This window comes from Triplophysa rosa, linkage group LG25 (genome assembly GCF_024868665.1).
Source record: "Triplophysa rosa linkage group LG25, Trosa_1v2, whole genome shotgun sequence".
In the NCBI taxonomy this organism is placed as follows: Eukaryota; Metazoa; Chordata; class Actinopteri; order Cypriniformes; family Nemacheilidae; genus Triplophysa; species Triplophysa rosa.
In genome coordinates, this window is record NC_079914.1 from 9,742,528 (window position 1) to 9,770,352 (window position 27,825).

A 27,825-nucleotide genomic window follows, 5' to 3' on the forward strand; every position below is an offset into this window, starting at 1 on the left:
AAGCGCTGGTACACGCCCACGGCAACGAGCGTTGTTTGTGTCTGGCCCAGGATACAGAAAGACACAGCTGCCTTTTTCCCAGATTTCACCCCACAGCGTACAACAACAAGCCAACACCCTTCAGTGTTCACATCCTGTCGATACTACCCCCTCCTTAATTTATTGCTTATTTATTTGCAGTGCCAATGTTCAATCCATATGAAGTGTAGGCCTATTTATGTAAGCAGAAGTAATGTGCATTATCACCACAGAGAGACGATTATGGCAGAGGCTACTTTTGTTGAGTTTTTTGTGTCATTTAGTGTTAAAGGGATAGTTCACCCAAAAATAAAAGATTATTTCATTTATGCACTCTAATGTCATTCAAAACCTGTATATGACTTTCTTCTGTGGAACAAAAAAGAAGATATTTTGAGAAATGGCTCAGAAATGTTTTGTGTCCAAACAATGGAAGTCAATGGGGGCCAATGCCGTTTAGTTACTAACATTCTTCAAAATATCTTCTTTTGTGTTCTGAAGAAGAAACTAAGTCATACAGGTTTGGAATGACATGAGGGTACGTTATGATGAAATAATTTTTGTTTTTGGGTGAATATAGACATAAAACAGACGTAGGCAAATTTAACTTAATAGTATTAAAGTTAATCCAATTATTTAAGTTTTTATTAAATTTCATAATTTGGTGCACATTTGAGCACAATTTTAAGCTTTAAAAATGAAAATTCTGTCATCATTTACTCACCTTCGATTTGTTCAAAATCTGTATAAATGTATTTGTCCTGATAAACACAGAGAAAGATATTTGGAAGAATGCTTATAACCAAACACATCTTGCCCCCGATTGACTCCCATAGTAGGAAAAATTACTTAATCGTTTTTTTTCTTTTTTCTGTTGAACACAAAAGAAGACATTTTGAAGAATGTAGGACAGCAAACAGTTCTAGGGCACTTTTGACTATCATTGTATTTTTTTTCTTACAATGGTAGTCAACGGGGGGCAAAATCTGTTATAAGCATTCTTCCGAATATCTTTCTCTGTATTCATCAGAACAAATAAATGTATACAGATTTGGAAAAACTCGAAGGTGAGTAAATGATGACAGAATTTTAATTTTTGGGTGAAGTATCCCTTTAAGAATTACACAAGAAATATGCCTGGTTCATCCTGTTATGCCCTATATATTATATCGCATGACAATCCGCTCTTCAGGACTGGCAGGTATGACCAGTTGCTATGACAACATGCCAGCATGTACTCTTCTTCAGTGGTGGCGTGGTGCTATCGAGGGTCTCTAGCATGATCATGCGAGACACAGACAGGACGTACAGTTGGAGAGGGATACAACAGCCTGTGCCCACTCAGAACAGCGTGTACTCTCGGTGGATGGCAGGATATTTAGGGCTTGGCTGAGAGACTGATACACAACTGCTGCTTACACCTGCACAAGAGAGTAATCGAAAGACAAAGAGTCTATCAAGGCATTGTCCATCAAGGACATTTTGCAGAGGCGAGTGTGATTGTTAACTGCTTTTGCTAAAAGCTTATTACTGAGACGGTGGTTACGTCATCACTAAGCAATCGGGTCAAACCAGGTCGCTTCTTTAAACTAAAAGTCTATCACCAGCCTTAGACAATGATGTCTGATATGGGACCGCAGTGTTACAGTAGGACAATAGTCTGGACTGAAAAGCAACTGAGTCATAGGTGTTTGAATATATATATATATCTACAAACACACTTTGTCATCATGAGTCTTATGCACCCGATAACAGAGGTGTAAAGAGTACCTGAAAACCATACTTAAGTAAAAGTACAGATACTTTGCAGTGAAAATTACTCCATTACAAGTTACAAGTCACCAATTCCAAAACGACTTGAGTAAAAGTCTTTGAGTATCTGATTTTAACAGTACTTGAGTATTTTACTCATACTGAATGTAGGCTCAAAGCAGCACTAGTCCTCAACACTTAAGAGACACATCAGTGAAAAACTAGAAACAGTTGATTTGTGAGGTGAGCAATCGCATTTATTTTCTTAAATCATAATAAGACTGAACACCTCAAAATTGCAACAAATCATGGTCGACACCATAACCTACGTCATTACAAACACCCTAAGTCTCATTTAAGCTCAAGTGCTCATAAGTAAACCAAACTCCTTCAAAAAGGTCTCTTCAATATAACAGATAAATAAAATAATGTTAAGTAGAATTAAAAAGTCAAAGCCTTTTTGCACTGGACATGCTGGTTTGGGCCTCATCGCCAGCTGCAGTCATGTCCTCATTTCACATACACTGTTAGCCCTTACCTGCCATTTCTACAGTAATACATTGGCAACACTGTTGCCTGCTAGTTACTGTAGGTGTTTTACAGTAAACTACTGCAATGGCTGTTTGAAGATACATTATTAAAGAATCTATTAACGCACTTAAGTCACACAGTCTTAGATGAACAAGTGTAAATAACAGATGAACACAATAAATCTGTCAACATTTCACCAGAGGAGAATTCAACACAAACATCAATAACATCTTCACATATTACAGACACCACTTTCACTTTATTTCTGTCATCTGTGTAAGATCTTATTGAGATTTAACTCTAGTTCATAGTGGTTCAATTATGTTTTAAGTCACCATTATGGCGATCAGTGTTTGCTTTGGTTGGACTCTTTGACTTTCTTGTAGCTTTAAAATGTACACTTATACAATAACACTGAAAGGGACTTTACAGGAACCGCAACTTTATGTTTGCTTAGTAACTGAAGATACATCTGAAAGAATTCAATCATTAAATAATAATAATATAGCATTTAAGATTTATTAAGATATGTTTGGTAAAGTGATTACATGTTATAATGGAAAGATCTCTGTCAGAAAATCTTTCTTTGCAATTGAGACACAGTTAGACACTTGACATACAAACCTCATCAATGGTGACAAACAATCATGAATGAGTTTTGTACTATGTACCCAGCATGCATTGCAGCATGAAGCTGTTCAGTTGATTGTCACCATTGTTGAGATTCATATGTGAATTGTTCATTTCTCTGTGTCCGACTCATTCTATAGGTTAATATTTTGTCTATATAGTGTGAGAGCACTTTTGAAAATTGAAATACTATACATTCTTTTTACTGGTTTACATCACTTCATGGCAATAGTCCCACCATATGGTCAAATTTTGAGCAAACATGTTTAGAGCACATTTAGGAAGAGTTAGTTTTAAAAATATGAGCTTTTGTAGATGTGTGACCTACAGTAACTAGCTGGCAACAGTGTTGCCAATATATTACTGTAGAAATAGCGGGTAAGGGCTAACCGTGTATAAACCGCCAGCGATTGACATCTACCTGATACTGCACTCATATTCATATAAAGAAGCCATGTTGACAAGTTTTTGTAAGTTATGGCAAAATCCACAAGATTGTAGTACCTTCAATGCCCTGTGAATGGCAATATTAATTATAAGATAGGTGGCATGCAAAATGTAATGTGTAATTGCATTAGTCATTACAAATGTAGTGGAGTAAAGAGTACATATACTTGTTCAAAAATGTAGTTAAGTAGAGAGTAAAAGTTGCTAATATCTTTAATACTCAGTACAACTACAAAGTAGCCAAAAAGATACTTAAGTAAAGTAACTAAGTACATTTACTCCAATACTTTACACCACTGCCCGATAATAATAATCATGTGAGAATGAATAATGTCTTGCCTCTGCATGCTGACAGAATCAAAGTGTCCCATTTTGAAATATAGTCACACCTGATTCAGCCATGAGTCATCTTTTCCCATCACTGATAAGTCTGTGCAACAAACCTGTTGTAAATGTTAAAATGTCTTCACTTTTCTCAAAATAGGTACAATGGCTGAATTCTAAGTTAATGGATGTGTTTTGTGTTATGAGTTTAATGCGAAGAGCCGTGATGCACATAAATGTGATTCTCGGAGTGTTATGTAACAAGTTTTCGATGTGAATGAAGATACGTCCCGTACGCATATGCCAGCACAGCACAGTCTCTACTGTGCAACCAACAAAGGCAGTAACCACGGTTCATCCACCCCCGCAGTGAGCTTGTAAACAAAACAAGAGCTCACTCCTTACCTCTTAAATATACAAGCTGTAAAATGTGAGCTTATGCAAAATCCAATAAGTACGGCCCTATGTAAGTGATATGAGCATTTTCAAGTGATGATAGTAAAGTGGAATGGATTATAGCTCTGTGCAGTCTCTCAAGCGACTTTATATGGTGCATCCTGTGATGCTTCTTAAACAGGATTAGGCTGTTTTTTTACTGAGATTTTCAATCCAGTCTAACCCTAACTAATTAAAAATAGTTTAAAAGATGACGTAAATAATAAAACAAACAAAAATGCAATGGCACAATGTTTTATTTTGTCTACATACTAATGGTATTTAATTATAAGCCTTTAGGTCTGATATGTTTCAAATATCATGGAAAACAAATTCAAAATGTGTTTCAAAATGATTGATTTTTAGAATCATTGCAGAATAATATATTAGAGTCATTCTCGCTGTGAATATCATCTCATGTTTAAACTTGATATTAATCTTCAAGGTAACAATATATGATATGAGACAGTCAACATGCTGACCATGCTTGATAAACGATGGCAATACTTCTGAGTATGAATGCACGTGTTCTGAGACACGTGCATTTACTGCCCTCCACTGGCTAAATAGCAAATTACAATGTTGAAAATGAAGATTTCAGACATCTACAATGGCAACTGAGTGCCAATATAATGGCATTAGTACTGTGGTTCGGTGAAAAATAAATACTAAAAAAAAATATTATTCTATTATTATTGTTGTTGTTAAATATTTAAGCAAATTATATCATATTGATCAGGCTGTGTAGTGGTGGGAGTGTATGTTCGAGAAATGGAAAGTTGTGGTGAGGTACAGGAAGAGCATGTGTGGGTGGTTTAAGCACAGGACCGCTCTTAAGGTCCTGAGGCTACGATATTTATAACCCGACTGGTTCACCCCTGTTCTAGCATGCTTTCGCTTGCCTTGTAGAAGCAGCATCTTTATCCAGGTCACCGCACAACTCTGAGTGATGATATTTATAGCCCCTTGCAAGAGCAGATAAGTATTTTTGTGCATTTGAGTCAGGGCCACAAACATACCATGCACAGTAATTTAAAATATGAATTTGATATGATGCTACGAATATTTGGTAACTACAGAATATAAAAGATTTGATTTATCTTACAGTTTTAGCAAAATAGGTGCAAGCTGTTTGCTTGGCAAAGCTCTTGATGTGTCCTCTTTCAAGGGTCATGGCAATGTAAAACAAAAGGATGATTATGCATCAAGCTAGCCCCATCTATTTGACTGTTGCAGGATGGTACAATGAGTGGCAAATGTTCACATTCACACTTTTGGGTGGGGTCATTGCTGCCCTGCAGGGGTCCTCAGTCTGCCACATTGTTCAGGATGCTAAAGAGATGCATGAGAAGTGGCTGATTCCATTGATGTGATAATGTTATGGAAGAGCAGTGATTTTCTGTTGTGGGCCATTACTTAGTGATATCAAGGCTGGTCTCCTGATGAATTAAATTAGCAAATTAAATTAGCAGTACTTCTTGAGAATACTTCAATACTTCTTTTTCAGCATAGAATCTGCAATCAAGTTTTTTAGACTCTTAAAAAATAAGTATCGAGGTCTATACTAGTAATAGGTAAATTGCAAGGAACCTTATCTTTTTTTATCTTTCATCATCAATTCCTAACAGCCTAGAAACCAAAACAAATCTTACTCTAACAAACAAACTCTGTTTTTCTTGATGGTTTTATTTAAAAAGCAAGAACTTTTACGTTTTTCATTCCCTTTGATTTTTTGCAGATGGTAAAGCAGGATTTGTTGCTTGGACATTTTCCTCGAATTATGATTTTGCTGAAGAGAGGTTTAAAAGAGAGTTTTCAACTAACTAAATAAGGCCCGGTTTCACAGACAATGGTTAAGGCTAGTCGTAGCCTAAAACGAATGTTTGACCTTTCTTAACTGAATATAACTTGCCCTGAAATTTCTTAAAATATATCAGTGCTATTGTTTTGTCTCAAGATGCAGACCAGTAATGTATTTTTCTATAAGGCATTTTTATAAAAGCGACATAAATATCTTAATTCCACTAAGGCATAGTCCTGGCTTAAGATAAAGCTTTGAAACCGGGCCTAAATCTTTTTATTCTTACCCAATCTAAACACTTTAAATCTAATGGCTTGCGACACTTTTAATGCTAATGGCTTGCAACACTATAGGCCCTGCCAACCCCCCATTTGCGGTGCTTCTAGGCATCTGGGGCTAAAAATGGAAACAATAGTGGTTTCTGTAGGCCTATAGAAAGTGAAAATAATGATTTAAAAAAGAATCATATGCTTCATACATTTATATGCAAACATTTAAGATAGTGGAATCTAACTTCTGAATCGTACACAAGGTTAGTTTAATGATCTTTATTTATATCAACGATTAAAGCTAGCACTTCAAAAAAAACTAACATTTAAAATATTAAAAGGTTACAAAAGAACATTTTAGTTTATAAAACTAAAATATTTTCAAGACTGTGTGTGATATGAACGGAAAAGTTAATTCAGTTCCTGTAGTTGAATTAAAAGTAACTGTTTTACCATACAATGACCGTCCTTTTTCATGTTAATCAATGAAGGCTGGCGACGTGATCACGCCCACCGTGATTTGCATCACGTGATGCCTTTAAACTCGCGCCATTTTCTCAACACGTTCTCATTCTGTCGCAGTCTGCGTCACGTTCAGCACCCGTTCTTTGGTCCCGAGAAAACTCTGAGGTAAAAACTCTTTTTAACGATCTTGTATAGGACAAATAAGCACAGTTTTGCATTATGCGTGTGCCTTTTATGGTTTTATTTTAACGAATTTATCGAATAATTTTGGCGTATTTATCGTGTTTTAACGTTAGGAATTTCCGACTCTTAAAACCACAAGTCTTTTTGTATGCTTCTGTAAATATTTTGTTTCTCAATTGCTGCTTTCTTTCAAAGTTTACAAACGCAGTACATTCGATTTTGTGACACCTGTAATCTTTGTAACGTTAGGTTTCTTTGTTAGCAACGGGCTGTAAGCCCAACAATGTCTAACCTAGTTCCGCTGACCTATATTTAACTAAAACGGAATATGCATGATCTAGGTATGTAATGTTTGTTTTTTGCGTTTTCCAAGATAAATGGCGTTAGATTACTTGCACAATACAGCCCGGGAGGTTTTCGGTAAAAATGGTTTCTTTGTGGTAAAATGGCTGCTGCACGTTGTGAGGGTGAGATGAAGATGGGGAAAAATGGCGATTCGTTGTGGCGTATTTTCAAACACGCGTTGCGCCTAAAATACGCAGTTTCTTTCATAAGGGTTCCACGATAAACAACGTTAGATTAACTTACACGATACAGCCCGGGAGGTTTTCGGTTAAGGTCGTTTCTTTGTGGTAAAATGGCTGCTGCACGTTGTGAGGATGAGATGAAGACGAGGGAGAAAATGGCGTTTCGTTGTGGCGTATTTTCAAACACGCGTTGCGCCTAAAATACGCAGTTTCTTTCATAAGGGTTCCACGATAAACAACGTTAGATTAACTTACACGATACAGCCCGGGAGGTTTTCGGTTAAAATGGTTTCTTTGTGGTAAAATGGCGCCTGCACGTTGCGAGTATGAGATGAAGATGGGGGGGGGGAAATGGCGTTTATTTGTGGCGCATTTTCAAACACGCGTTGCGCCTTAAAGACCGATGCTTTCACGCGTTTTCCACGATAAATAACGTTAGATTTACCCACACAAAACAGCCCGGGAGGTTTTAGGTTAGTTTCTTTGTGGTAAAATGGCTGCTGCACGTTGTGAGGATGGGGGAGAAAATGGCGTTGCGTTGCATTTTCAAACACGCGCTGTGCTTAAGTTGCAGTTGCTTTCATGCGTCTTCCACGACGAATAACGTTAGATTAATTTACACAATACTGTCCGGGAGGTTTTCGGTTAAGGTCGTTTCTTTGTGGTAAAATGGCTGCTGCACGTTGTGAGGATGAGAAGATGGGGGAGAAAATGGCGTTTCATTGTGGCGCATTTTCAAACACGCGTTGCACTGCAAAGACGCAGCTGCTTTGACAAGATTTACATTTTAAGCTTGGGTTTGCGGTCACATTTTTATTCACTTTGCTTTAACTTTATATAGCTTTAATGACATTTTTCCTTTAATTTTTTGTTAATAGATTTTCAACATGTCTGACGAGGGAAAGCTATTCATTGGTGGCCTGAGTTATGATACCACCGAGCAGTCTTTGGAAGACGCCTTTTCCAAATATGGAACAATTGCCAAAGGTTCGTGACTTATTTTGAGCTTTTTTAATTTTAAAATCCCCCAAATTCAGTTTTTAACCATGCATTTTTTTTTTAGTCGATGTCATCAGGGACCGAGAAACTGACCGTTCCAGAGGTTTTGGCTTTGTAACATTCGAGAATCCCGAGGATGCTAAAGATGCCATGGCTGCAATGAATGGGAAGGTAAAGGGACAAGTCTTAACTTTTTTTTTTCTAAGCAGCATGGCAGCTCTTAAGATGTGTATGTTTCTCACAATGGTCTGTTCTTTTTGTAGTCTGTCGATGGCCGTATGATCAGAGTTGATGAAGCTGGCAAGTCTGGTGGAAGATCTGGTGGCTTCAGAGGTGGTTCTGGAGGTGGCAGAGGCTTCTTCAGGGGTGGCAGAGGTAGAGGTGAGTTTTTATTCTTAAATGCAGAAAGGTTTCTTTGTCTTAATGTGAGGTTATTATAAAGACCACTGAGGCTTGCTGCACAGTGAGTGAAAATTAAGATAATACAAAAGACACGATTGACAATGGAATTTAGAAAGATTAAACCTGTTATGTTAACCTTATATTACTGGCTGTTTAAGACTCCACATTGACTTTGCTTAATTTTTTAAACAGGTGGTGGAAGCTATGGTGGGGACAGAAGTTTTGGTGGTGAGAGGAGCTATGGTGGTGACAGGAGCTATGGTGGTGACAGGAGCTACAGCGGTGGTGATAGAGGCTATGGTGGTGGTGGTGACAGGAGCTACGGCGGAGGTGAACGATCCTACGGTGGTGGCGGATACTCCTCCAACAGGAGTGGAGGCTACTCCAGTGGCGGATACAGAGACAACAGGTGAGTTATTTCAACATGCAATAGCTCTACATGTACTAGTATTTTACATATTGTTACTCTAACACTAATGTTAGTTCTTAATCTCGCTTGAATTGTAGGAACCAGGGAGGTTACGACCGTTCCGGTGGCTCCTACAGAGATAACTATGACAGCTACGGTATGTATTGATTTGACCGAATAGCCACGGGAATATATTCCTTTGGTTTTAGTTGCTTTATTTTTTAAGAATAACCTGGACCTCTCCCAGTCCACTGAGTTGCCGTAGAATACAAGACTGCCATTTTTGAACGTTTTGAGATCTGGTCTACTTAGTTGCCTTTATCTCGGAATAGCAGGCCAAAGTTCAAAGCGTAAAACATTTCTCTATGCGAGTCCAGTTGGTTCTATGATCAAGTAAAATCAAAAAGACCTTGTTCGAAAGAATCGTGAAAATGGGTTGTCTTGATGTCAGTTCACTGTTTGGAAAGGATGTTGAAAATGCTCCAGTGCCTTTACACTCTTGCCTACTTCTTGTCCTCAGCTTCACAGTAAAAAATTCCTGATTGCAAGATCATCACTTCGCTGGCTGTATTTAAAAAGATGTGCTCTTCGAAGACCTTTTATTTTTTGCTTTTTTTTGTTTTCTGGTTCAAGTGTTCTATTAAAAAGACTCCTTTTTTACTGTGTTAAGTATCCGCAGGATGTTCCTCTCACTGAGGCACTACCTAAAAATCCTTGAGCAATTACTGTAAAAGCCTGTTGAGGTTCCTGTACCCATCATTTTACCTTGCGATGCGTTATGGATGCTCGCAGGGGCTTGAAATTGTCTTTGTTTTTCCATTTTAGTATGTGTTTGAGAAACTGTCTCTGAACCATGCGTGAAAATTTGACCTGTCCAACACAGCCTGATAGCTTCTAAGACCAATTGTTTTAAAAAGATCTTTTGGACCATTCTTTAGTCGCTCACTAAAAGCGCCAAGGGTCATTAATGTTAAAGGAACTGAGTTTTAAAGCGGCAGTTTCGCCACAAAATATTCTAATCCGATCCTCAATAGAAGCTTGATAAGCTGTGATGTGTTCTTTATGGCTCCTTGCCACCTCCATTTTGTGATGCATTCCTTTAGTGAAGCAAGGCAGGCATATTGCAAACCTTGACATTGCTAAAGATTTGTAAATATTCATCATCCAAAGAGTAAACTACACAAATGGCTTATTTGGCCCCTTTTGGGGGCTTTGTTGTATTCCTCTTCATGTCCCGGGGTACTTTGCTCTTTGGGTAGTCTAAATTTTTTTTAAGTATGCTCTACTGTGGACTGAAATTATCCTCTTAAATGTCAAGATTTTGTTCCTTCTGGGGGAAGAAATGTGCTCTTTTCTGTATATCAACACTTCAACAATTCCTTTTCTTTTTTGTATTAATCTGGCTTCATGAAGCCCATTAAAAAGTGGATGGAAAATGCTCTGATTTCTTGTGCCTCTTATCAAAATTCTTAAAATGACCTGATGAATGTGTTATTAGGCTTGCGGGGAATTGGTTAGGACTTCAATTACTTTTTTGGGTGTTTTAGGCCCGGTTTCACAGGCCTGGCTCTGCTTAAGCCATGGCTATGCCTTTATTAAATTATATGAAAGTCGCTGTTAATGTCTTGGATACAAACATTACTTGAAATAAAACGATGGCAATGACATGTTTTAAGATGGGTTTGGGCAGGCTGTTTTCAGTAGACGGCTCACTTTGATTTTAGTCTGGGACTAGTTTTAAGTCTTGTCTGTGAAATCGGGCATACAAATATTAAATTAGGCTAATAAAAAGCTTAAGCATTTAAAATCAGCGTGAAAGCCTTGCTATTATGATAAAGCAAACAATGGTTCTGTATAATGCTTCATTGAATCCAAGCGTGCTCTGCTATCAAATTTGGAAATCAACAATGTCCTTGGAGAATGAAGTGTTGTGCCTTCCGACTCAAGAATCCTGAGATGAAAGCTGCTCTCTTGGCTAGGTCAATTGTGGAAATAGGCCTGTAATGTGAGGTAAACATTTTGCTCTCCTGTACGCATCCAACAGTTCTCATTGTCCATGTTTTCTTCCACTAATGTCTTGGCCAGTCGATCTATTAGACCTCCAGACTTTGTTCCACAACCCCTCCATAAAAGCTGCATGATAGTATTGGTAGCCTAATTGTGTTGGTGGTAAATTCTTCATGTGGCCCTTGAAATGAGAATAAAGTACATACCTGTTCTGGTGAATATTATATGCACCCGTTTGAAGGCTCTTGTCAGTTGAGTAAATAACTCGAAATGAAATTAGAAGAATTTGAAGAAATGTAGTCTGCATCATTTGCCCTTTGAGTGCATCTCTATGGAGCCCTGTTTAAAAAAAAATCTGCCTTTCAAATTTGTGCTGATTTGTCTTAAACACATTTGGATTTATAAAATCTGAACAGTACTTTAAAACTGGGTTAATCACTTGTAAATGCATGAGTTTTCAATTCTTTAGTTTTCTGTTTAATAATAGACATTCTTATTTTTCAGGCTGAAATCCTGATGCTGGAATAGATGGGAAACTAAACTTGTGAAGTGCTCTGATGTAAAGCGCTCTTCTTTCGTGGCATTGATGGACAGGTATGTATTTGCTGACATTAAATTAGTTCATGACCGAAGTAAAATTTCCTAATAATTTAGTCGCCCATGTCATTCTTCAGTCGAAAAGAAATGAGTTTAATGAGGAAAACATGACAGGAATTTTCTCCATAAAAAGGAAGTTAATGTTAAGGGCAAATCATGCTTTATGTAAGAAATATTCATTGTGGTCAAATTTAAGACTGTGTTTACACTAGGGTTGTGTAGCAATCTGCTACAGGAAAAATACCAGTGCACATTAATTGACCCTGCCTGTGAAAACCTAGCTTTTGTGCACAATCCTACATCATCTACAGTGTATTCTGTGAAAATGTGAGCTTTATATCTTTAATATTGACCAAGTAATGCTGGGGCCACACCAAAAGATAATCGGGCTGATTTCTCCCCTTCCGACAGTCCTAGGTAAAGTCCCGATGATCTTAAATGGCTCTAAAGATTATCTTGTCAGATTTCCCTGTGGTGTGTGTTAAGAGTGAATGAACCTGATCGGAAGAACATCGGAGCCGCCCCGATCGCGAATCTTAAATATTCAACATGTTGAATATTTACGATCAGAAATCCTGATGTGTGGGGGAAACCCCGAGGACAAACGCACAAGAACTCTGTTGATTGTCATGTGGAACAAAACAATATCCTATTAGAAAGCCAGCTGACAGAAGTATAACAGACGTAGTTATTACTTAAACAAACCCTTTTCTTTATTCTGTCAATTTTCTGTCAAAAGCATAACAAACACTATCATTGCAATATTCTAATAATTTCAATTAAAACCAGGCTATGTGGTAGTCCGAGTGTGCGGATGCAGAAAAAATGGGTCCAGCGGAGCCAGTACACTCTTTCGGGTGATAACGTCAGCAGCTATTTTTTACAAAACGTAATATTATTTTTAATTACTGTGAAGACATAAATACAACAATATTTGAGTTGCAATAAAATTATATCTAGTGCTGTGCCACCTTAAAGGCTTTAGGCGACGCTGCTTGAGCAAGTTCTCCATTTTAAATTTTAGTATTGACTGTTTCATCGGACGCATGCGCGCCTGACCCCCGTTAACTTCCCGTTTGTGTTTGGCTAGTGTCTAATAAAATAACTTTTATAACGCAATAAATATTAATTCAAATTAACAAATTATTAATAAATTGTATTAAACGATTTGTTGAAGGGTCCTGTAATTTGGTTGCATTTAAAGAAACATTGACATCTAGCGGTTGAGCTTGGTCTAAATAAAAAATCTTGGAGAGACAAGTTTAGCCAAGTAACTGTTATTCTCGGATTCTTTTGATTGCTATCAGAAATAATCTACAGGCGTGATGTGTACAAACCGGAAGTAGGGTAAACGCTTGTCTGGTCAATGCTCTAGCTCCATTCACTACACAGAACAGTTGCGGGGACCAGAAGAAGTTAGGCATGTAGCGCTCCCTTTATGCTGATTTGTCTAACGTATTGACAATAAATAAATCGCTCAAAAAACAATGTTTTTGTTCCCTATTTTTACATCTCCCAGTAAAACATGATTAAGTCGGACAACATATGCTACTTTTGATTTTGGTGAATAAAAGGAATGCATGTGAGATAACAAGCTGAATGAATGGCTATGACCGCAGGGCCGGAAAAACTTTTCCCCATGTCGCCATTTTGTGAAATAGGTGAATTGTTTGTGAATGTGTACCGGAAGTTAAGGTGGAGTCACAAAAGTGCTCATGGGCAGTAATGTTTGTTTATGTTGTTAAGATGAAACCGTCTATAAGCACTGTATTACAAATACTTACGCAGGACCTAACTGAACTGCATTTTTCCATTACACAGGTAATTATGATGGGTTTATGCTTTGGGACGGGCCGTATTAATGCTCCAAACCCTCAGCCCAAGTACCCTTGGATCAACCTAGTGGCAGAGCGGCAAGGAAGAGAATTGTGCAACACCATTTCGATTACTCATCTTGAATAAAAGGCAAACCAAACAAGCTTGGGCCATGCTTTTTATTTGTAACCATCTTGGATAACAGGCAGTATTCAGTATTTTACCTGCAGCAAGATATATTTTTATACACTGTAAACGATGTTACTCTGTGTCCAATAGTGGGTTAGCACTCTAAATTTCCATTTGTAGCAGCCTTATCTCCAGTCAATGTCTTGGTGGTTTTAGGCATATATTCAATCTTTGATGACTCTGTTTAGACAAGAAATGAGTGTTACTCTGTGCCCCTTTTTCTAGAAATCAAATTCACAATATATTAAAAAAGCAAAAGAAAAATAACCCAATGAGGTCAAATTAAAAACCCTCACCTCTGTACAAGTTTTCTCTGCTGACTCTGTAGTAGGCCTTTCCGTTGATGTGGACTCCTACAACAGTTATTACCGTCAGTAAAAAGTTGAGTAAGTGAATTTATAGTTAAGTAAAGGACAATCATCTGAGGGAGTTGCTTCAGTGTCCTATGTAATGAATGTAAATGGCTATCAAAAACAGGTGCGCTTTATACTTTAATAAAAAAATTCACTTACTGCTTTTTCCACTTGCTTGGTTACTGGTGTGCAAGTTGTAGTACCTGCAATTGCACAAAGGGTGGGAAACACAATCTCATTAAAATAAACTAAGGAAAAAGCTATGGAGCTGCCTCTGCAATCCGTCAGTTCACATTAAGCCTCGTGCAAGCTCTTCTGCCAGGGTATAAGGGAGTGTAGTGATGTAGTATTGCCACTTTGTTTAATGTTCTTGTAATGAACACTTGTTATACAAATAGATCATGTAGATTATAAAAAGCAACACTTTAAAGGAGTGCTTTTGAAAGCTACATTACATATCAGATGTAGTTTCCTTAAATGGCTCTAATACTAAATGTATTGACTATATCAAGCTTTGCCTTACCGCGTTCTATCCGATGAGGTGCTGACATGATTTCATTAATCCATTGAAGGTGCTGAGAAACACGGGTGTATCCTGTAAGGTAGCCTTCGGTCTTCTTCATGTGAAAAGACACGATACCCATTGCGATACCGCCACAGATAAGAGGACCTCCAGAGTCTCCCTGTTATTGACGTTCAATGAGCCGTTATTATACTATTAAAATACAGCAATACAACTTCAATGTAAAAGCTTATGAAATGCATACCTGTGAAGGGCCGAATGGGTCTTCATTGCATATGACGTCAGGTTCAAAACAATTTGTGAGGTCTTTCAGAGTGACCTTTAATTCTCTCAGGACTGTCGATGGAGAATAATGATCATATTTCGTCGAGCCCCATCCCATGACCAAACAGTCCTTTAAGATTTTGTCATTCCAAGGATTTGGCAGGTCAATGATAGTCACAGTCTTGTTCAAAGTTGCTCGAGTTTTAAGCTAAATGGGAAGATGGGATGTTCTTGGGTGAGCAGTTAACTCGTATAAGTTTATTAAAAAGGTTATGAATTAACAACCTGAAGGAAGTTTTGGTTAAAAAATATCTGTAGACGTTAAAGACATACCTTCAAAAGCATGATGTCATTACCGGGCTTGTTCTCGAAACATGGATGTGGAAAGGAATCAACCTCTATACCAGTGGGTAACAAAGTTGTGTCACTGACGCCCAAATACACCTTAAGATGACTAAAAAATAGCAAATGAATGTTACTATTGAACGCCTAAAAAAAGTTTAACAAAATAGTTTTTTGACAATAATTTGGTTTCATAATTAACATATGTCCAACATCTAATAGTGTATAAGTGTAGTCATTAAATAATTCTTATGTGAAAATGTATTGGTTATAAAGTATCTGTAGTCAGGACCATTTCAATTTCATTGTCCACATAATAGAAAAATCATACATTTCAATTAAGTACTTAAGCATATTTAGTTAGTTCCAGTGAATTCAACACACAGATCTTTTTACGGTAAAGGTGTCTTATAGTACTTTTTTTTATTCACCTCATTTTGCAGTTGGCGGTTGTCATCACAATATCTTCTCTTACCAAAACACCACAACACGCTGATTTAGTTCTTGAGTCTTGAATGTAGACCAGGTAAGGTCGGCTGTGTGGAACGGACACATGACCCCCGACAATACAGTCACCTTAAGAGAGATTGTTTTAAAGCCAAACCATTTCCTGTTTATATTAATTCATGTGGTAATTTATTGAATATTATTCGAATTAATTCATTATCATTCATAATAAGCAACATCAAACATATTAACAAAACCAAGGATTGAGAAAAAAACTGATCTGCTATATTTTCAAAAATTCTTGGAACTTGTTATGAACTTGCAATTTGGAAGGTTATAAAAAATCTTCTGGGTGTAAAAACTTGTGATATGAAGTGTTTACCTGGATTGCAGGAATGCAGCAGTAGCAAGATAGTTATAAACCAACAGATGTTCATTGCAGTAATGCTACGTGTAAACCACACTAAAGTATAAATGTTTTCTGCTTTTATACGGAGACAGAGGACACGTAGCAGGAAGATACATGGTAGAAACTTGACCACATTAAATTCAGATCATTTTATCTAGATATCCTTTGCTGATGTCTCGTAACGTAACCACAGCTAAAAAATGCATACACGGGAGGAAAAAGTGTTGCGTAGTAGGTTATTTAGGCATTATTCACATTTTTCCTAAATATGTTGTCTCCAAAACAGTTTTGTTAATGTGGCTGCATGGTGCTAAACAGCCATGCAAACCACCATGTAAAATGCTTCATATAAAAACTCTTGTAAGACGTTACATAGTAATTCATATTATTATGTGGGGAATATAATAATGAGTCATAATAATAAAGCTTTAATTTCATTACATTAGTGTCGTTGCATTTTATTCCAAACCCTTTTTTATTTTCAATTGTAATTTCTTAAATGCAGGGGTTATACCCAGTGCTTATTTCGCAGTTATTTGAAACTGACCACAAAATGGCGTTGACGGTTGTAATGAGGTTGTATTACAAATGGAACACGTGGAAAAGAAAAAAAACATCAATAGACTTTCAAAGGAATGCTAAAAGGTAACTTTTATTTGAATCTAGTACATTTAATTGCAGGTACACATATTTTTAAATGGCTCAAATGTTGACTTTATCAGCTTTGTTTGCCTTAGTCATGACTGCATTAATCCATAGTAGGTGCTGAGATATACGAGTGTATCCTGTAATGTAGTCTTCAGATCTCTTGAAGTAGAAAGACACAATGCCTTGTGCAACACCTCCACAAATAAAAGGGCCTCCAGAGTCTCCCTGTGAATGACATTAAGTTAGTTGTAAATATATAATCATTAAACAATGATACAAATAAAGTGTTCCCATTCAACATAAAAAGTAACATTTTATCAAATGCATACCAGTGATGGCCCAACTTTGCCTTTATGGCATATAATATCAGGCGTAGCACAGTTTACGTCACTTGTAAGAGTCACGTTTAATTCTCTCAGGACTGTCGATTGAGAATAATGATCATACATCGTCGAGCCCCATCCCATGACCAAACAGTCCTTTGAGATTTTCTCGTTCCAAGGATTTGGCAGGTCAATGATAGTCACAGTCTTGTTCAAAGTTGCTGGAGTTTTAAGCTAAATGGGAAGAAGTGCGATGTTCTTGGGTGAGCAGTTACCTCAGGTTTTTTAAGGTAATGAATTGTACACACACATTGAAAGTTTTTGATGCCAAATAAAGACAACAAAGACATACCTTTAGAAGCATGATGTCGTTACCGATCATATTGTTCTTAAAATATGGATGTGGAAAGGAAACTACCTCTATGCCATGGGGTAAAAACTTTGTGTCGCTCACGCCCAAATACACCTTGGGATGTCTAAAACTAACAGAAAAGTCAGTGTATTTTGTAGTTCATTAAATAATTCTTATGTATAAAAATGGAGTCAATTACACATAATGTCCACATAATACAAAAATCATTAGTGTCAAGTCGCAACCATGCGTCTATGCAGTGAAATATCAACACACAGATCTTATCTTTTAACGTCATGGGTCACTTGTAGCATGTTATATTACTTTTTTTTGCAGTGGGCGGCTGTCATCACAAAATCTTCTCTCACCAAAAAACCGTCACAATTTGAGTGAGTTGTTAAGTCAAGAATGTAGACCATGTAAGGTCGGCTGTGTGGAACGGACGCATGACCTCCGACGATACCATGATCCATGCCGTCCCCTAAAAGAAATTGTTTTGATGATACTCGTTGTCCTGTTTAGTTAATGCTTATAGGCAACATTAAACATATTAATGTGACCATTAACAATCAGATCTACTGAATTCCCCCCCTTTCTATAATTTCCTCCAAGTCTAAGAAACGATTTAAAAGATAGAAATCCAGAAATGTATAAAGTGTTTACCTGGAGTGCAGGAATGCAGCAGTAGCAGAATAGTTACAAACCAACAGATGTTCATTGCAGTAATACTACGTGAACCACACTAAAGTATAAATGTTTTCTGCTTTTACATCGAGTCAGACGACACCTAGCAGGAAGATAGATGGCAAGAACTTAACCACACATTAAATTCAGGTCAGTTTATCTAACATGGCATCGCGTCTTTTGCTGATGTGTCGTAACATAACCACAGGATGGTGACACAAAGCAATACGCACTGGGAGGACATTTTTTTACTCATCTGATTTGTGTTGTCAGTAATAGGCATTACTTACATTTTCCCAAAATATGTTGTCCCCTAAAAAACGGAAATTTTCAAAACCTGGCTTGATATAGTAGTTATCCTGTAGTTAGGGACTACCTGTTATTTATGAAAACGTAAGAATGATTTTTTTAAAACCCAGTGTGGGGTAAAAATCCCGCTGCCATTTTATTACTGCATTACCACCTTTTGAACATCACATCTTTTGGTTTTCCATCAAATCTAATCTAACCAAGTGGTGTAGTAAAAAATATTGATTGATTTATTCTGTTTTCTCGTTTATTTACTATTTGACTGATTTTCAGCATGGTTCATTAATTCATGTTCATTCGTGTTTATTTACTGTTAATTTGGGTTTGATTTTTTTAAGCTAAAACTGCTTGTACTGTAAATGTATTATGCAAATCGTGTTGCCAGAGTTGGGGCATTTTACCCCACCTGTGGTACATTTTGCAACTTGGCACAAATCTAAAAGCATGAAAACTACCAAACCATTCTAGAAACATTTAACTTACACAATCCTTAAGGGGATACTGAAAACAAAGGTTTTGAAAGAACTTTAGAACTTTAATAAATCAGTATTTTATTAACTTGGTGGGACGGAATTTTATTTCAGGCCTCTTTCTTTTAATTGGACATTTTGTCTATTTGCTTACTTGGCAGTTCTTGGATGTCTTAAACTTCGACCACAAGGTGCCAGTGGTGGCCAGCTGTAGTTTTTGTATTATCTAGCTACGTTTTATCATGTGGAAAAGAAAAACATCAACAGACCTTTGAAGGAATGCTAAAAGTGAACCTTTATTTTAATCTACAACATTGCAGATACAGATCTTTTTTAAATGGCTCAAATGTTAAACATATTGGGGCAGTTTCCCAGACAGGGATTAGTTTAAAACAGGACTAGGCCTTAGTTAAATTAGGATGTTTAAGTCTTTTTAAAAACATACTTTACAAAAAAACATTACTGGTGTGCATCTTGAGACAAAACAATCGCGCTGATATATTTTAAGATATGTCAGTACAAGTTGTTTTCGACACCTCTAACATTTAAATTAGTCTGGCCCCATAGAGTTTATCAGGTTTTGCCTGTTCACTTATGGTTACTCATGACCCTTTGAATCCATAGGAGGTGCTGAGATATACGAGTATATCCTGTAACGTATAGTCTTCAGATGTCTTCTTCACGTTGAAAGACACGATGCCATGTGCAAGTCCTCCACAAATACGAGGACCTCCAGTCTCCCTGTGAATGACATTCAACGAGCCATTATTATACATCAGTGTGCAATAACAATAGGCCTATACCTTAAAAAATCCCATTCAACAGAAAAAGTAAGAGCGTATAAAATGCATACCCTTGATGGCCCGACTCTTCCGTCTTGGCATATAATATCAGGTGGAAAACAGTTTTTTATCATTTTTTAGAGTCACGTTTCCTTCTTTCAGCACTTCTGATGGAGATACCTTATCGTATTTCTTCAAGCCCCAACCCATAACCAAACAGTCCTTTAGGATGTCGTCATTCCAAGGTTTTGGCAGTGCAATGATACTCACGGTTTTGTTCAAAGTTGCTGGAGTTTTAAGCTAAATAGGAAGACGTTCATATGTGAGAAGTTACCTTACACGTTTGTTAAAACGATTTAAAAATGAAACCAAAAGAAAATGACAGTAAATATAGTTTAAGATATGCAGACATCAAAGACATACCTTCATAAGCATGATGTCATTACCAGGCTTGTCCCTGAAATTTGGATGAGAAAAGGAATCCACCTCTATTCCATGGGGTAAAAAATGTGTCGCTGACGCCCAAATACACTTTCAGATGACTAAAACAAATAGGAAAAAACAAATGCATAGTCATGTGTTTCTTATAGGCTATGTAAAAATGTGTTGAGTCAATAACATTTTCAATGACATTTTCCACGTAATACAACAGTCATTGTTTTCAAGTTGCAACTAAGGTTTAATGTGACTTATCCACACAGAGATCTTTTGATATCATAAGTCACTTATAGCATACATGAAGTGTTTACCTGGAGTGCAGGAATGCAACAGTAGCAGGATAGTTATAAACCGACAAATGTTCATTGCAGGCTTTGCAAAAAGACCCATACCAGGAATACAGATTGTAACTTTACCACACTTTAAATTCTGGTCAGTTTATCTGGCATCGCATCTTTTGCTGATGTCGTAACGTAACCACACTTTCGTGATGAGGAAACTGTACACCCGTGGGGAGAAACAAGTTTTTCTAGTCAATAGGCTCTATAGACATTATTTACGTTTTCCCAAAATACGTTGTCCTCCAAACAACCTTACTATGATGCAATGACAAATCGTGACCTCTGGATTGAGGTTGCTGAAGGAGTTGTATCAGGGCTTCATATCAAAAGTCTATGAACGTTAGACCTGAAAAATATAATATAGCTTCTTCAAGTTTAAGTTACAACTTCTTTACTTCGGTGTCATTTTACTACTTCCGTTGAATATTGAAGAATACGCTCAATTCTCCACTCACTGTATTTGAATCTGTGTTATAAACATTCACCAGTAGGTGGCAGTATGACCAGCTGTAACGTGAATACTCGTGATACAGATCATGTAGGTTGTAGCCACAGAAAGTCAACAGACTTTGATAAGATGAAGTTTTATTTGAATCTAGTACATTACATTGCAGATGAAGAGCTTCTTTTTTAAACGACGTTAATGTTAAACATATTGTGTTTATCTGGCTTAGCCTTTCATATGTTGTTTTTCTTCATGATTTCATTAATCCATTGAAGGTGCTGAGAAACACGGGTGTATGCTGTAAGGTATCCTTCGGTCTTCTTCATGTGAAAAGACACGATACCCATTGCGATACCGCCACAGATAAGAGGACCTCCAGAGTCTCCCTGTTATTGACGTTCAATGAGCCGTTATTATACTATTAAAATACAGCAATACAACTTCAATGTAAAAGCTTATGAAATGCATACCTGTGAAGGGCCGAATGGGTCTTCATTGCATATGACGTCAGGTTCAAAACAATTTGTGAGGTCTTTCAGAGTCACGTTTAATTCTCTCAGGACTGTCGATGGAGAATAATGATCATATTTCGTCGAGCCCCATCCCATTACCAAACAGTCCTTTAAGATTTTGTCATTCCAAGGATTTGGCAGGTCAATGATAGTCACAGTCTTGTTCAAAGTTGCTCGAGTTTTAAGCTAAATGGGAAGATGGGATGTTCTTGGGTGAGCAGTTAACTCGTATACGTTTATTAAAAAGGTTATGAATTAACAACCTGAAGGAAGTTTTGGTTAAAAAATATCTGTAGACGTTAAAGACATACCTTCAAAAGCATGATGTCATTACCGGGCTTGTTCTCGAAACTTGAATGTGGAAAGGAATCAACCTCTATACCAGTGGGTAACAAAGTTGTGTCACTGACGCCCAAATACACCTTGAGATGACTAAACAAATAGGAAGAAACAATCTAAAGCAACTAATCTAATGGCAACTACTCATGCCCTAAAGAAAAGGTTTACAAGATAAATTGAAAATGCTCAGGTTTCACCTTTTATATGCGTTAAACACACCGACCATTTTATTAGTAAGTGTAGGTTGTAGTTAGGGATGCACCAGTATCGGTATCGGGCCCGATACTAAGCACATGTACTCGTAAAAATGCACCGATACCAAAGACCGATACCTCATGTGACATAACTGACAGAAATTTGTTGTGAAATTACTTTGAAAGTTTGTGAAAAGCGCGTAAAATTATATTTTTAAAAAAGTATTTTTTCATAATGTGTTTGAGGTGGAGTTGTTTGTAACTATGAAGCTATTTTATTAGTCTCACTGTGTTTTGAAAGGGTACAGGCATCAGTATCGGCGAGTACCAGAAAAAATTATTGTAGTACTCGAGCTTTAAAAATTGGTATCGGTGCATCCCTAGTTGTAGTTTATTGTCATTAAATAGTTCATATATGTGAAAATGTATTGATTAAATGTTTTGCAAAGTTTTTGCAATTTTAAGAAAGTTTGTCCGCATATTACAAAACTTAGCTTTAGTTACTTAAAGTGAATTATCAAAACAGATCTTTTTTGACGTCAAAAGTCACATCTATTTTACTCACCTTTTTTTGCAGTGGGCGGCTGTCATCACAAAATCTTCTCTTACCAAAAAACCGTCACACGCTGATTTAGTTCTTGAGTCTTGAATGTAGACCATGTAAGGTCGGCTGTGTGGAACGGACACATGACCCCCGACAATACCGTGATCCATGCCGTCCCCTAAAAGAGTTTATGGATGTGACATTTTGCATTATGGATGTGACATAAAAACGCTCACACCAGTATACTGAATCGTTTGTTAATATTATACTAAACCCATGCTGATAGAGTTTAAACATCAGAAAAATATCACTTTATGGACGAGTTTTCTATTTTAAAAAAGGGAAATACAAACATTTGTTTAATGGATGTGACAAAAAAAGGACACGACAAACTTTGTAGGATTTCTGTCAATTGAAATGCACAAATCTGAAGCAATTATACCCAACCAGTGGAGAAGAGATGCCTCGTTATAGATAGTTACTTTATTTTAATGTTCATGTGCCCCTTTAGGAATATGTGCCGTTATGGATGTGGCAATCCTGAAAATGGCACTTACCTGACTATGCGCATTCACTAAAAATAAAACAAATGCTTTAAAAACGTGAAGAGAGACATGGGTATGTGAACCATCATGTTATATCTGTGCTATTAGTATAGTAAAACCCTTTGGTTCAAACTTTTCATAAGGTTGACATTTTCACGGAATTGCCCAATTGTTTTGATGATACTCAAGCAACATTAAACATATTAATGTGACTGTTAAAAAAACAGATCTACTGAATTTCCTCCCTATCTATACCAACTTAATGTAGACAGTTCTACGAAACAATGAGAAACTTTTGTGATATGAAGTGTTTACCTGGATTGCAGGAATGCAGAAGTAGCAGAATAGTTATAAACCAACAGATGTTCATTGCAGTCACTGTTCAGTCACGCTACCTGTGAACCACAATGAAGTACCCTTCTGCTTTTATACTGTGACTGAGGACCCGTACCAAGAAGATGATGAAATGATAGAAATGTAACCACACAATGAATTCAGTTTAGATTTTTGGCATCTTTTGTTGATGTAATCTAACATATAACCACACTTTAGAGATAAGACAAAACCACACTGGTGAGAAGAAATATGTTTTACCTATTATGTGTTATCTAATTGACTCTTTAGGCATTATTCACACTTTCCTAAAATACGTTGTCCCCAAAACAGGCTGACATTTTCAAAACCTGGATTCAGCAATGCTGAAAATACACAAAAAATCAATGATAAGATATCTTTTTCATGGCAATGTTGGACAGGTATCTATTTGATGGTAGAAATCAAAAGGCTGATTTCTATTAGATCAAAGCTTTGCAAATGCAAGCACAACCAGCCATATAAGTGCAACGTATTGCCTCTTACAAACAAGACATATATGGGAATATACTGTGCTGCATATTCTATATATGTTATTATATTTTATATCGCTGTCCTTCCGAAACCTCGGATGTCCAAATTCACTGTTTTTCAGAAAATGAAAGAAAAAAACACTGTAGGCCTACTTTTTAAACAATTAAATACTGTGTTGTCAAAGTTGACAAGCACGTTATAAATCATTTTTATTGGTTAGATATGCAAAATCTAGTGACAAACATAACTGTGACTAATAATAATTAGATCTTTGATCTTTGATCTTCTTTGATCTGCTGCCCTCTGGCCGGCGCTTTAGAGCACCAAACACCAGGACTTCCAGACACAGAAGCAGCTTCTTCCCCCAGGCAATCTCCCTCCTAAACAGATAACTGCTCCTTAAGAGCAATATTCCACTTCCACTACTCCTATAGTGTGCACTATAGTGCCTTATTATATCTACATCTTATGTATACATGCATATAACACTACCTCTACTTACAACATTATCCATTTGCACAAGTGTACATACAATCTGTTAATATGTTTATTCTACTATATACTACCCTGTACAATGTCTCTTATATGTTATTATCCCCCATTTTCTGTAAAATAGTCTTTATTTTATATATGCACAATTTAGAATCTTTCAGACTGTAAATCGTATTATATTGTATTGTCATTGTGTTGAATGTCTGTACTAGAAGCTTCCAACACCAAAGAAAATTCCTTGTGTGTGCAAGCACACTTGGCAATAAAGCTCTTCTGATTCTGATTCTAATAATGATTTATGGCAAAAAATATGGAGATACGAGGTTTCAGAATGACAGCAGTCTTGTTGTAATGTATAAACAATGTATTATACGTATTTTCAAATGTATATTTTGATATTAATATTTTGACAGGAAAATATATTTACTTTACAGAAGGGGTAGTAAATCGGGTGATTAAGGTGGTTTATTTTTATTGACTTGGTGCATTATATTCCAATATCTTCATTTAAACTGTCATTTATTGGATATTTAAATTAACCCTCAATGTTTATGCTCCACTTGATTCATTGCTATCAACATTTACAACTAGGTGGCAGTAATGGGCAGCTGTGGCATGAACGAGTTCGATACAAATGAATCATTTAGGTTGTAGCCACAGAAAGTAAACAATTCGACAGACGTTAATAAGATGAACCTTTATTTTAATCTAGTACATTGAATTGCAGATGAAGAGCTTCCTTTTTAAATGGCTCTAATGTTAAACATATTGTGTTTATCTGACTTTGGCTTTCATGGTTTGTGTTGCTTCATGACTTTATTAATCCATAGGAGGTGCTGAGAAACACGTGTATATCCTGTAACATAGCCTTTAGACTGCTTCGTGTTAAAGGACACAATACCCTGTGCGATACCTCCACAGATAAGAGGACCTCCAGAGTCTCCCTAAAAATGACATTCACAAAAATAATACAAGTTAAGTTTCCATTTAACAGAGAAAGTAAAAGCTTATGAAATGCATACCTTTGATGGGCCGAATGGGTCTTCATTGCATATAACGTCAGGTTCAAAACAATTTGTGAGGTCTTTCAGAGTCACGTTTAATTCTCTCAGGACTGTCGATGGAGAATAATAATCATATTTCGTCGAGCCCCATCCCATAACCAAACAGTCCTTTGAGATGTCCTCATTCCAAGGATTTGGCAGGGCAATGATACTCACAGTCTTGTTCAAAGTTGCTGGAGTTTTAAGCTAAATGGAAAGATTTGGTGTTCTTTGGTGAATATTTACTGCATGCGTTTTCTAAAAAGGTTATGAATTGCATAATGACATAGACAAAACGTTTTTGGTGGCAAATGAAAATCTCTAGACATGAAAGACATACCTTCATAAGCATGATGTCATTTCCAGGCCTGTTCTCGAAATTTGGATGTGGAAAGGAATCCGCCTCCATACCATGGGGTAAAAACTGTGTGTCGTTGACGCCCAAGTACACCTTGGGATGTGTAAAGCTAAGAAAAAAGAACAATTTCGGTTTACAAAATTTATGTCGAAAGTACTTTGGTTTTACCTTTTATATACATGTATGTTAAACACACAGTGTTTGTTATATAGTTTATAGTCATACTGTAAGTTATATGTAACAATGCCTCAATACCATTTTATTCTATACTTACAGTGAAATATCAACATACAGAGTCAAGTCAAGTCACTTTTATTTCTATAGCAAATTTAAAAGCAGCAGAGTTGCGCCAAAGTGCTGTACATTTTTAAAACAGAGCATACAACACTTCTTACATCAAAACAACGAATCTTAATCAAACGCTAAAGAAAATAAATAAAACTTGCTAGTGAAGGGGCTAGCCTCACATTAATAGGAAAGCTATTCCAGAGCCTGGGAGCTGTAGCAGAGAATGCACGACCACCTTTTGTTTTGCAGCGACAATGAGGGACGGTTAAAAGAGACTGATTACCAGATCTTGAGAGCCCTTTGAGGAGAGTAGGGAATCAGAAGATCAGAGATATATTTTGGTGCCTTACCCGTCAAAGCCTTGTATACAAGAACAGCAATTTTAAAATCGACCCTGAACTGTGGTAGCCAATGTAAGGATGCTAAAATTGGAGTGATATGATCCCTCTTATTTGTATCAGTGAGAAGCCTCGCTGCAGCATATTGAACAATTTGCAGACGTGAGATCGCTGTTTTAGGCAAGCCGCTATAAAGGGAGTTGCAGTAGTCCAAGCGTGATGTTATGAAGGTGTGGATTACAGTCTCCAAATCTTTATGGGACAGGAGCTGTTTTAATTTCGCAATTGATCTCAAATGGAAGAAACTTCACTACGGCACTAATCTGTTTCTCAAAATTCAACAACGAATCAAATACAAACCCGAGATTTCTTACATGAGTTTGAACACTAGCAGAGAGAGAACCCAAACCATAAACAGTCATAGGCCTAGGTTGGCCTAAAATCAGAATTTCACTTTTGCCTTCATTTAATTGCAAGAAATTATTAGCCATCCAGCATTTTATCTCTTCAAAACAGTCAGAAAGCGTGTCCCAGGAATCACTATTATCGATCTTTGCTGGAAGATAAAACTGCGTATCATCAGCATAGCAGTGGTATGAGAGCTTATATTTCTTAAAAATGGCACCCAGTGGCAACATATACAGTGAGAATAGTAAAGGGCCTAAAATGGATCCTTGGGGAACACCGCATGACAAGGGAACTGGCCGAGAAGAGATCTTCACAATGTAGATCACTTACAGCATGCAACATTACTCACCTTTCATGGCAGTGGGCGGCTGTCATCACAAAATCTTCTCTCACCAAAACACCGTCACAATTTAAGTGAGTTTTAATTGAGTCTTGGATGTAGACCATGTACGGTCGGCTGTGTGGAACGGACACATGACCGCCGACGATACCATGATCCATGCCGTCCCCTAAAAATATTTTGATAATGTTAATTATGTTAATCTGACTGCTAGCATGGAAAACATCAGATCTACTGTATTGCCTTCTGTTCTAAGAACTTATGGGCAAGTTTATGAAACTGTTCAAAAGGTAATGAGACAAGTGTGATATGAAGTGTTTACCTGGAGTGCAGGAATGCAGCAATAGCAGGATAGACATAAACCAACAGATGTTCATTGCAGTCACTGTTCAGTCACATTACCTGAACCAAACTGAAGTATAAAACACTTCTGCTTTTATACTGTGACAAAAGGAAAGGAAACTGATAATCTTTTGCTGATGCTTCAAAATGGAACCACACTTTCAGTCTTTTTTCTACTGAACCTATAAGCATGCAGATATGATTTATTGTATTGGCATCATTGTTGAATGCTCTAGTAGACTATTATAGTCAACTAGATGTGTTTATTGCTCAAGATGTTTCACCACTCATCCATGTGGCTACATA

The 27,825-nt window shown here is 36.9% G+C and overlaps 5 protein-coding genes across 9 annotated transcripts; 1 reads left to right on the forward strand and 4 right to left on the reverse strand.

Annotated features, from left to right (window-relative positions):
* Positions 1–6,736: 6,736 nt before the first annotated feature.
* Positions 6,737–14,313, forward strand: cirbpb (cold inducible RNA binding protein b). 5 transcript variants are annotated; one of them, XM_057325480.1, is made up of 8 exons: positions 6,737–6,837; positions 8,261–8,369; positions 8,446–8,552; positions 8,645–8,762; positions 8,976–9,192; positions 9,291–9,349; positions 11,704–11,793; positions 13,618–14,313. In XM_057325480.1, the coding sequence occupies exons 2-7, from the start codon at positions 8,270–8,272 to the stop codon at positions 11,706–11,708; spliced, it is 606 nt and encodes a 201-aa protein (XP_057181463.1). In that variant the 5' UTR covers positions 6,737–6,837; positions 8,261–8,269; the 3' UTR covers positions 11,709–11,793; positions 13,618–14,313. The 5 variants fall into 5 exon arrangements, with proteins under 5 accessions (XP_057181463.1, XP_057181465.1, XP_057181464.1 ...); XM_057325482.1 differs by lacking the exon at positions 13,618–14,313 and having other exon boundaries at positions 9,267–9,349; positions 11,704–11,768; XM_057325481.1 differs by lacking the exons at positions 11,704–11,793; positions 13,618–14,313 and adding an exon at positions 9,713–10,630 and having other exon boundaries at positions 9,267–9,349.
* On the reverse strand, positions 13,783–16,564 carry LOC130548611 (granzyme G-like). The gene is made up of 6 exons (XM_057325474.1): positions 16,112–16,564; positions 15,714–15,858; positions 15,274–15,394; positions 14,921–15,148; positions 14,677–14,836; positions 13,783–14,356 (listed from the first exon to the last, which is right to left on the reverse strand). The coding sequence occupies exons 1-6, from the start codon at positions 16,164–16,166 to the stop codon at positions 14,292–14,294; spliced, it is 774 nt and encodes a 257-aa protein (XP_057181457.1). The 5' UTR covers positions 16,167–16,564; the 3' UTR covers positions 13,783–14,291.
* A 194-nt stretch (positions 16,565–16,758) lies between these two features.
* Positions 16,759–18,302, reverse strand: LOC130548612 (granzyme B-like). The gene is made up of 5 exons (XM_057325476.1): positions 18,125–18,302; positions 17,786–17,942; positions 17,462–17,591; positions 17,116–17,343; positions 16,759–17,011 (listed from the first exon to the last, which is right to left on the reverse strand). Exons 1-5 carry the CDS (start codon positions 18,177–18,179, stop codon positions 16,841–16,843), a joined length of 741 nt encoding a protein of 246 aa, XP_057181459.1. The 5' UTR covers positions 18,180–18,302; the 3' UTR covers positions 16,759–16,840.
* Positions 18,303–18,464: 162 nt separating this feature from the next.
* On the reverse strand, positions 18,465–23,569 carry LOC130548613 (granzyme-like protein 1). The gene is made up of 6 exons (XM_057325477.1): positions 23,380–23,569; positions 22,541–22,697; positions 21,754–21,874; positions 21,401–21,628; positions 20,130–21,316; positions 18,465–20,006 (listed from the first exon to the last, which is right to left on the reverse strand). Exons 1-5 carry the CDS (start codon positions 23,432–23,434, stop codon positions 21,164–21,166), a joined length of 714 nt encoding a protein of 237 aa, XP_057181460.1. The 5' UTR covers positions 23,435–23,569; the 3' UTR covers positions 18,465–20,006; positions 20,130–21,163.
* Positions 23,570–25,093: 1,524 nt separating this feature from the next.
* LOC130549131 (chymase-like) lies at positions 25,094–27,574 on the reverse strand. Its single transcript, XM_057326302.1, has 5 exons — positions 27,500–27,574; positions 27,187–27,346; positions 25,786–25,912; positions 25,425–25,652; positions 25,094–25,346 (listed from the first exon to the last, which is right to left on the reverse strand). Exons 1-5 carry the CDS (start codon positions 27,552–27,554, stop codon positions 25,194–25,196), a joined length of 723 nt encoding a protein of 240 aa, XP_057182285.1. The 5' UTR covers positions 27,555–27,574; the 3' UTR covers positions 25,094–25,193.
* Between the last annotated feature and the right edge of the window lie 251 nt (positions 27,575–27,825).

Bases quoted from the DNA above. Each gene is read 5' to 3' on its own strand.
- cirbpb (XM_057325478.1), top strand. From the start codon at position 8,270: ATGTCTGACGAGGGAAAGCTATTCATTGGTGGCCTGAGTTATGATACC. The intron at 8,370-8,445 runs GTTCGTGACTTA...TTTTTTTTTTAG, and splicing joins ATATGGAACAATTGCCAAAG to TCGATGTCATCAGGGACCGA. The intron at 9,193-9,290 runs GTGAGTTATTTC...CTTGAATTGTAG, and splicing joins GGCGGATACAGAGACAACAG to GAACCAGGGAGGTTACGACC.
- LOC130548611 (XM_057325474.1), bottom strand. From the start codon at position 16,166: ATGAACATCTGTTGGTTTATAACTATCTTGCTACTGCTGCATTCCTGC. The intron at 15,395-15,713 runs GTGAATAAAAAA...GCTATTTTTTAG, and splicing joins ACCGCCAACTGCAAAATGAG to TCATCTTAAGGTGTATTTGG. The intron at 14,357-14,676 runs GTAAGGCAAAGC...GTGCAATTGCAG, and splicing joins ACCTCATCGGATAGAACGCG to GTACTACAACTTGCACACCA.
- LOC130548612 (XM_057325476.1), bottom strand. From the start codon at position 18,179: ATGAACATCTGTTGGTTTGTAACTATTCTGCTACTGCTGCATTCCTGC. The intron at 17,943-18,124 runs GTAAACACTTTA...AATTTCTTTTAG, and splicing joins GCTGCATTCCTGCACTCCAG to GGGACGGCATGGATCATGGT. The intron at 17,344-17,461 runs GTATGTCTTTGT...CTTCCCATTTAG, and splicing joins ACGACATCATGCTTCTAAAG to CTTAAAACTCCAGCAACTTT.
- LOC130548613 (XM_057325477.1), bottom strand. From the start codon at position 23,434: ATGAACATCTGTTGGTTTATAACTATTCTGCTACTTCTGCATTCCTGC. The intron at 22,698-23,379 runs GTAAACACTTCA...AAACTCTTTTAG, and splicing joins TCTGCATTCCTGCAATCCAG to GGGACGGCATGGATCACGGT. The intron at 21,317-21,400 runs GTATGCATTTCA...CGTCAATAACAG, and splicing joins ACCCATTCGGCCCTTCACAG to GGAGACTCTGGAGGTCCTCT.
- LOC130549131 (XM_057326302.1), bottom strand. From the start codon at position 27,554: ATGAACATCTGTTGGTTTATGTCTATCCTGCTATTGCTGCATTCCTGC. The intron at 27,347-27,499 runs GTAAACACTTCA...AAATATTTTTAG, and splicing joins GCTGCATTCCTGCACTCCAG to GGGACGGCATGGATCATGGT. The intron at 25,347-25,424 runs GTATGCATTTCA...TGTCATTTTTAG, and splicing joins ACCCATTCGGCCCATCAAAG to GGAGACTCTGGAGGTCCTCT.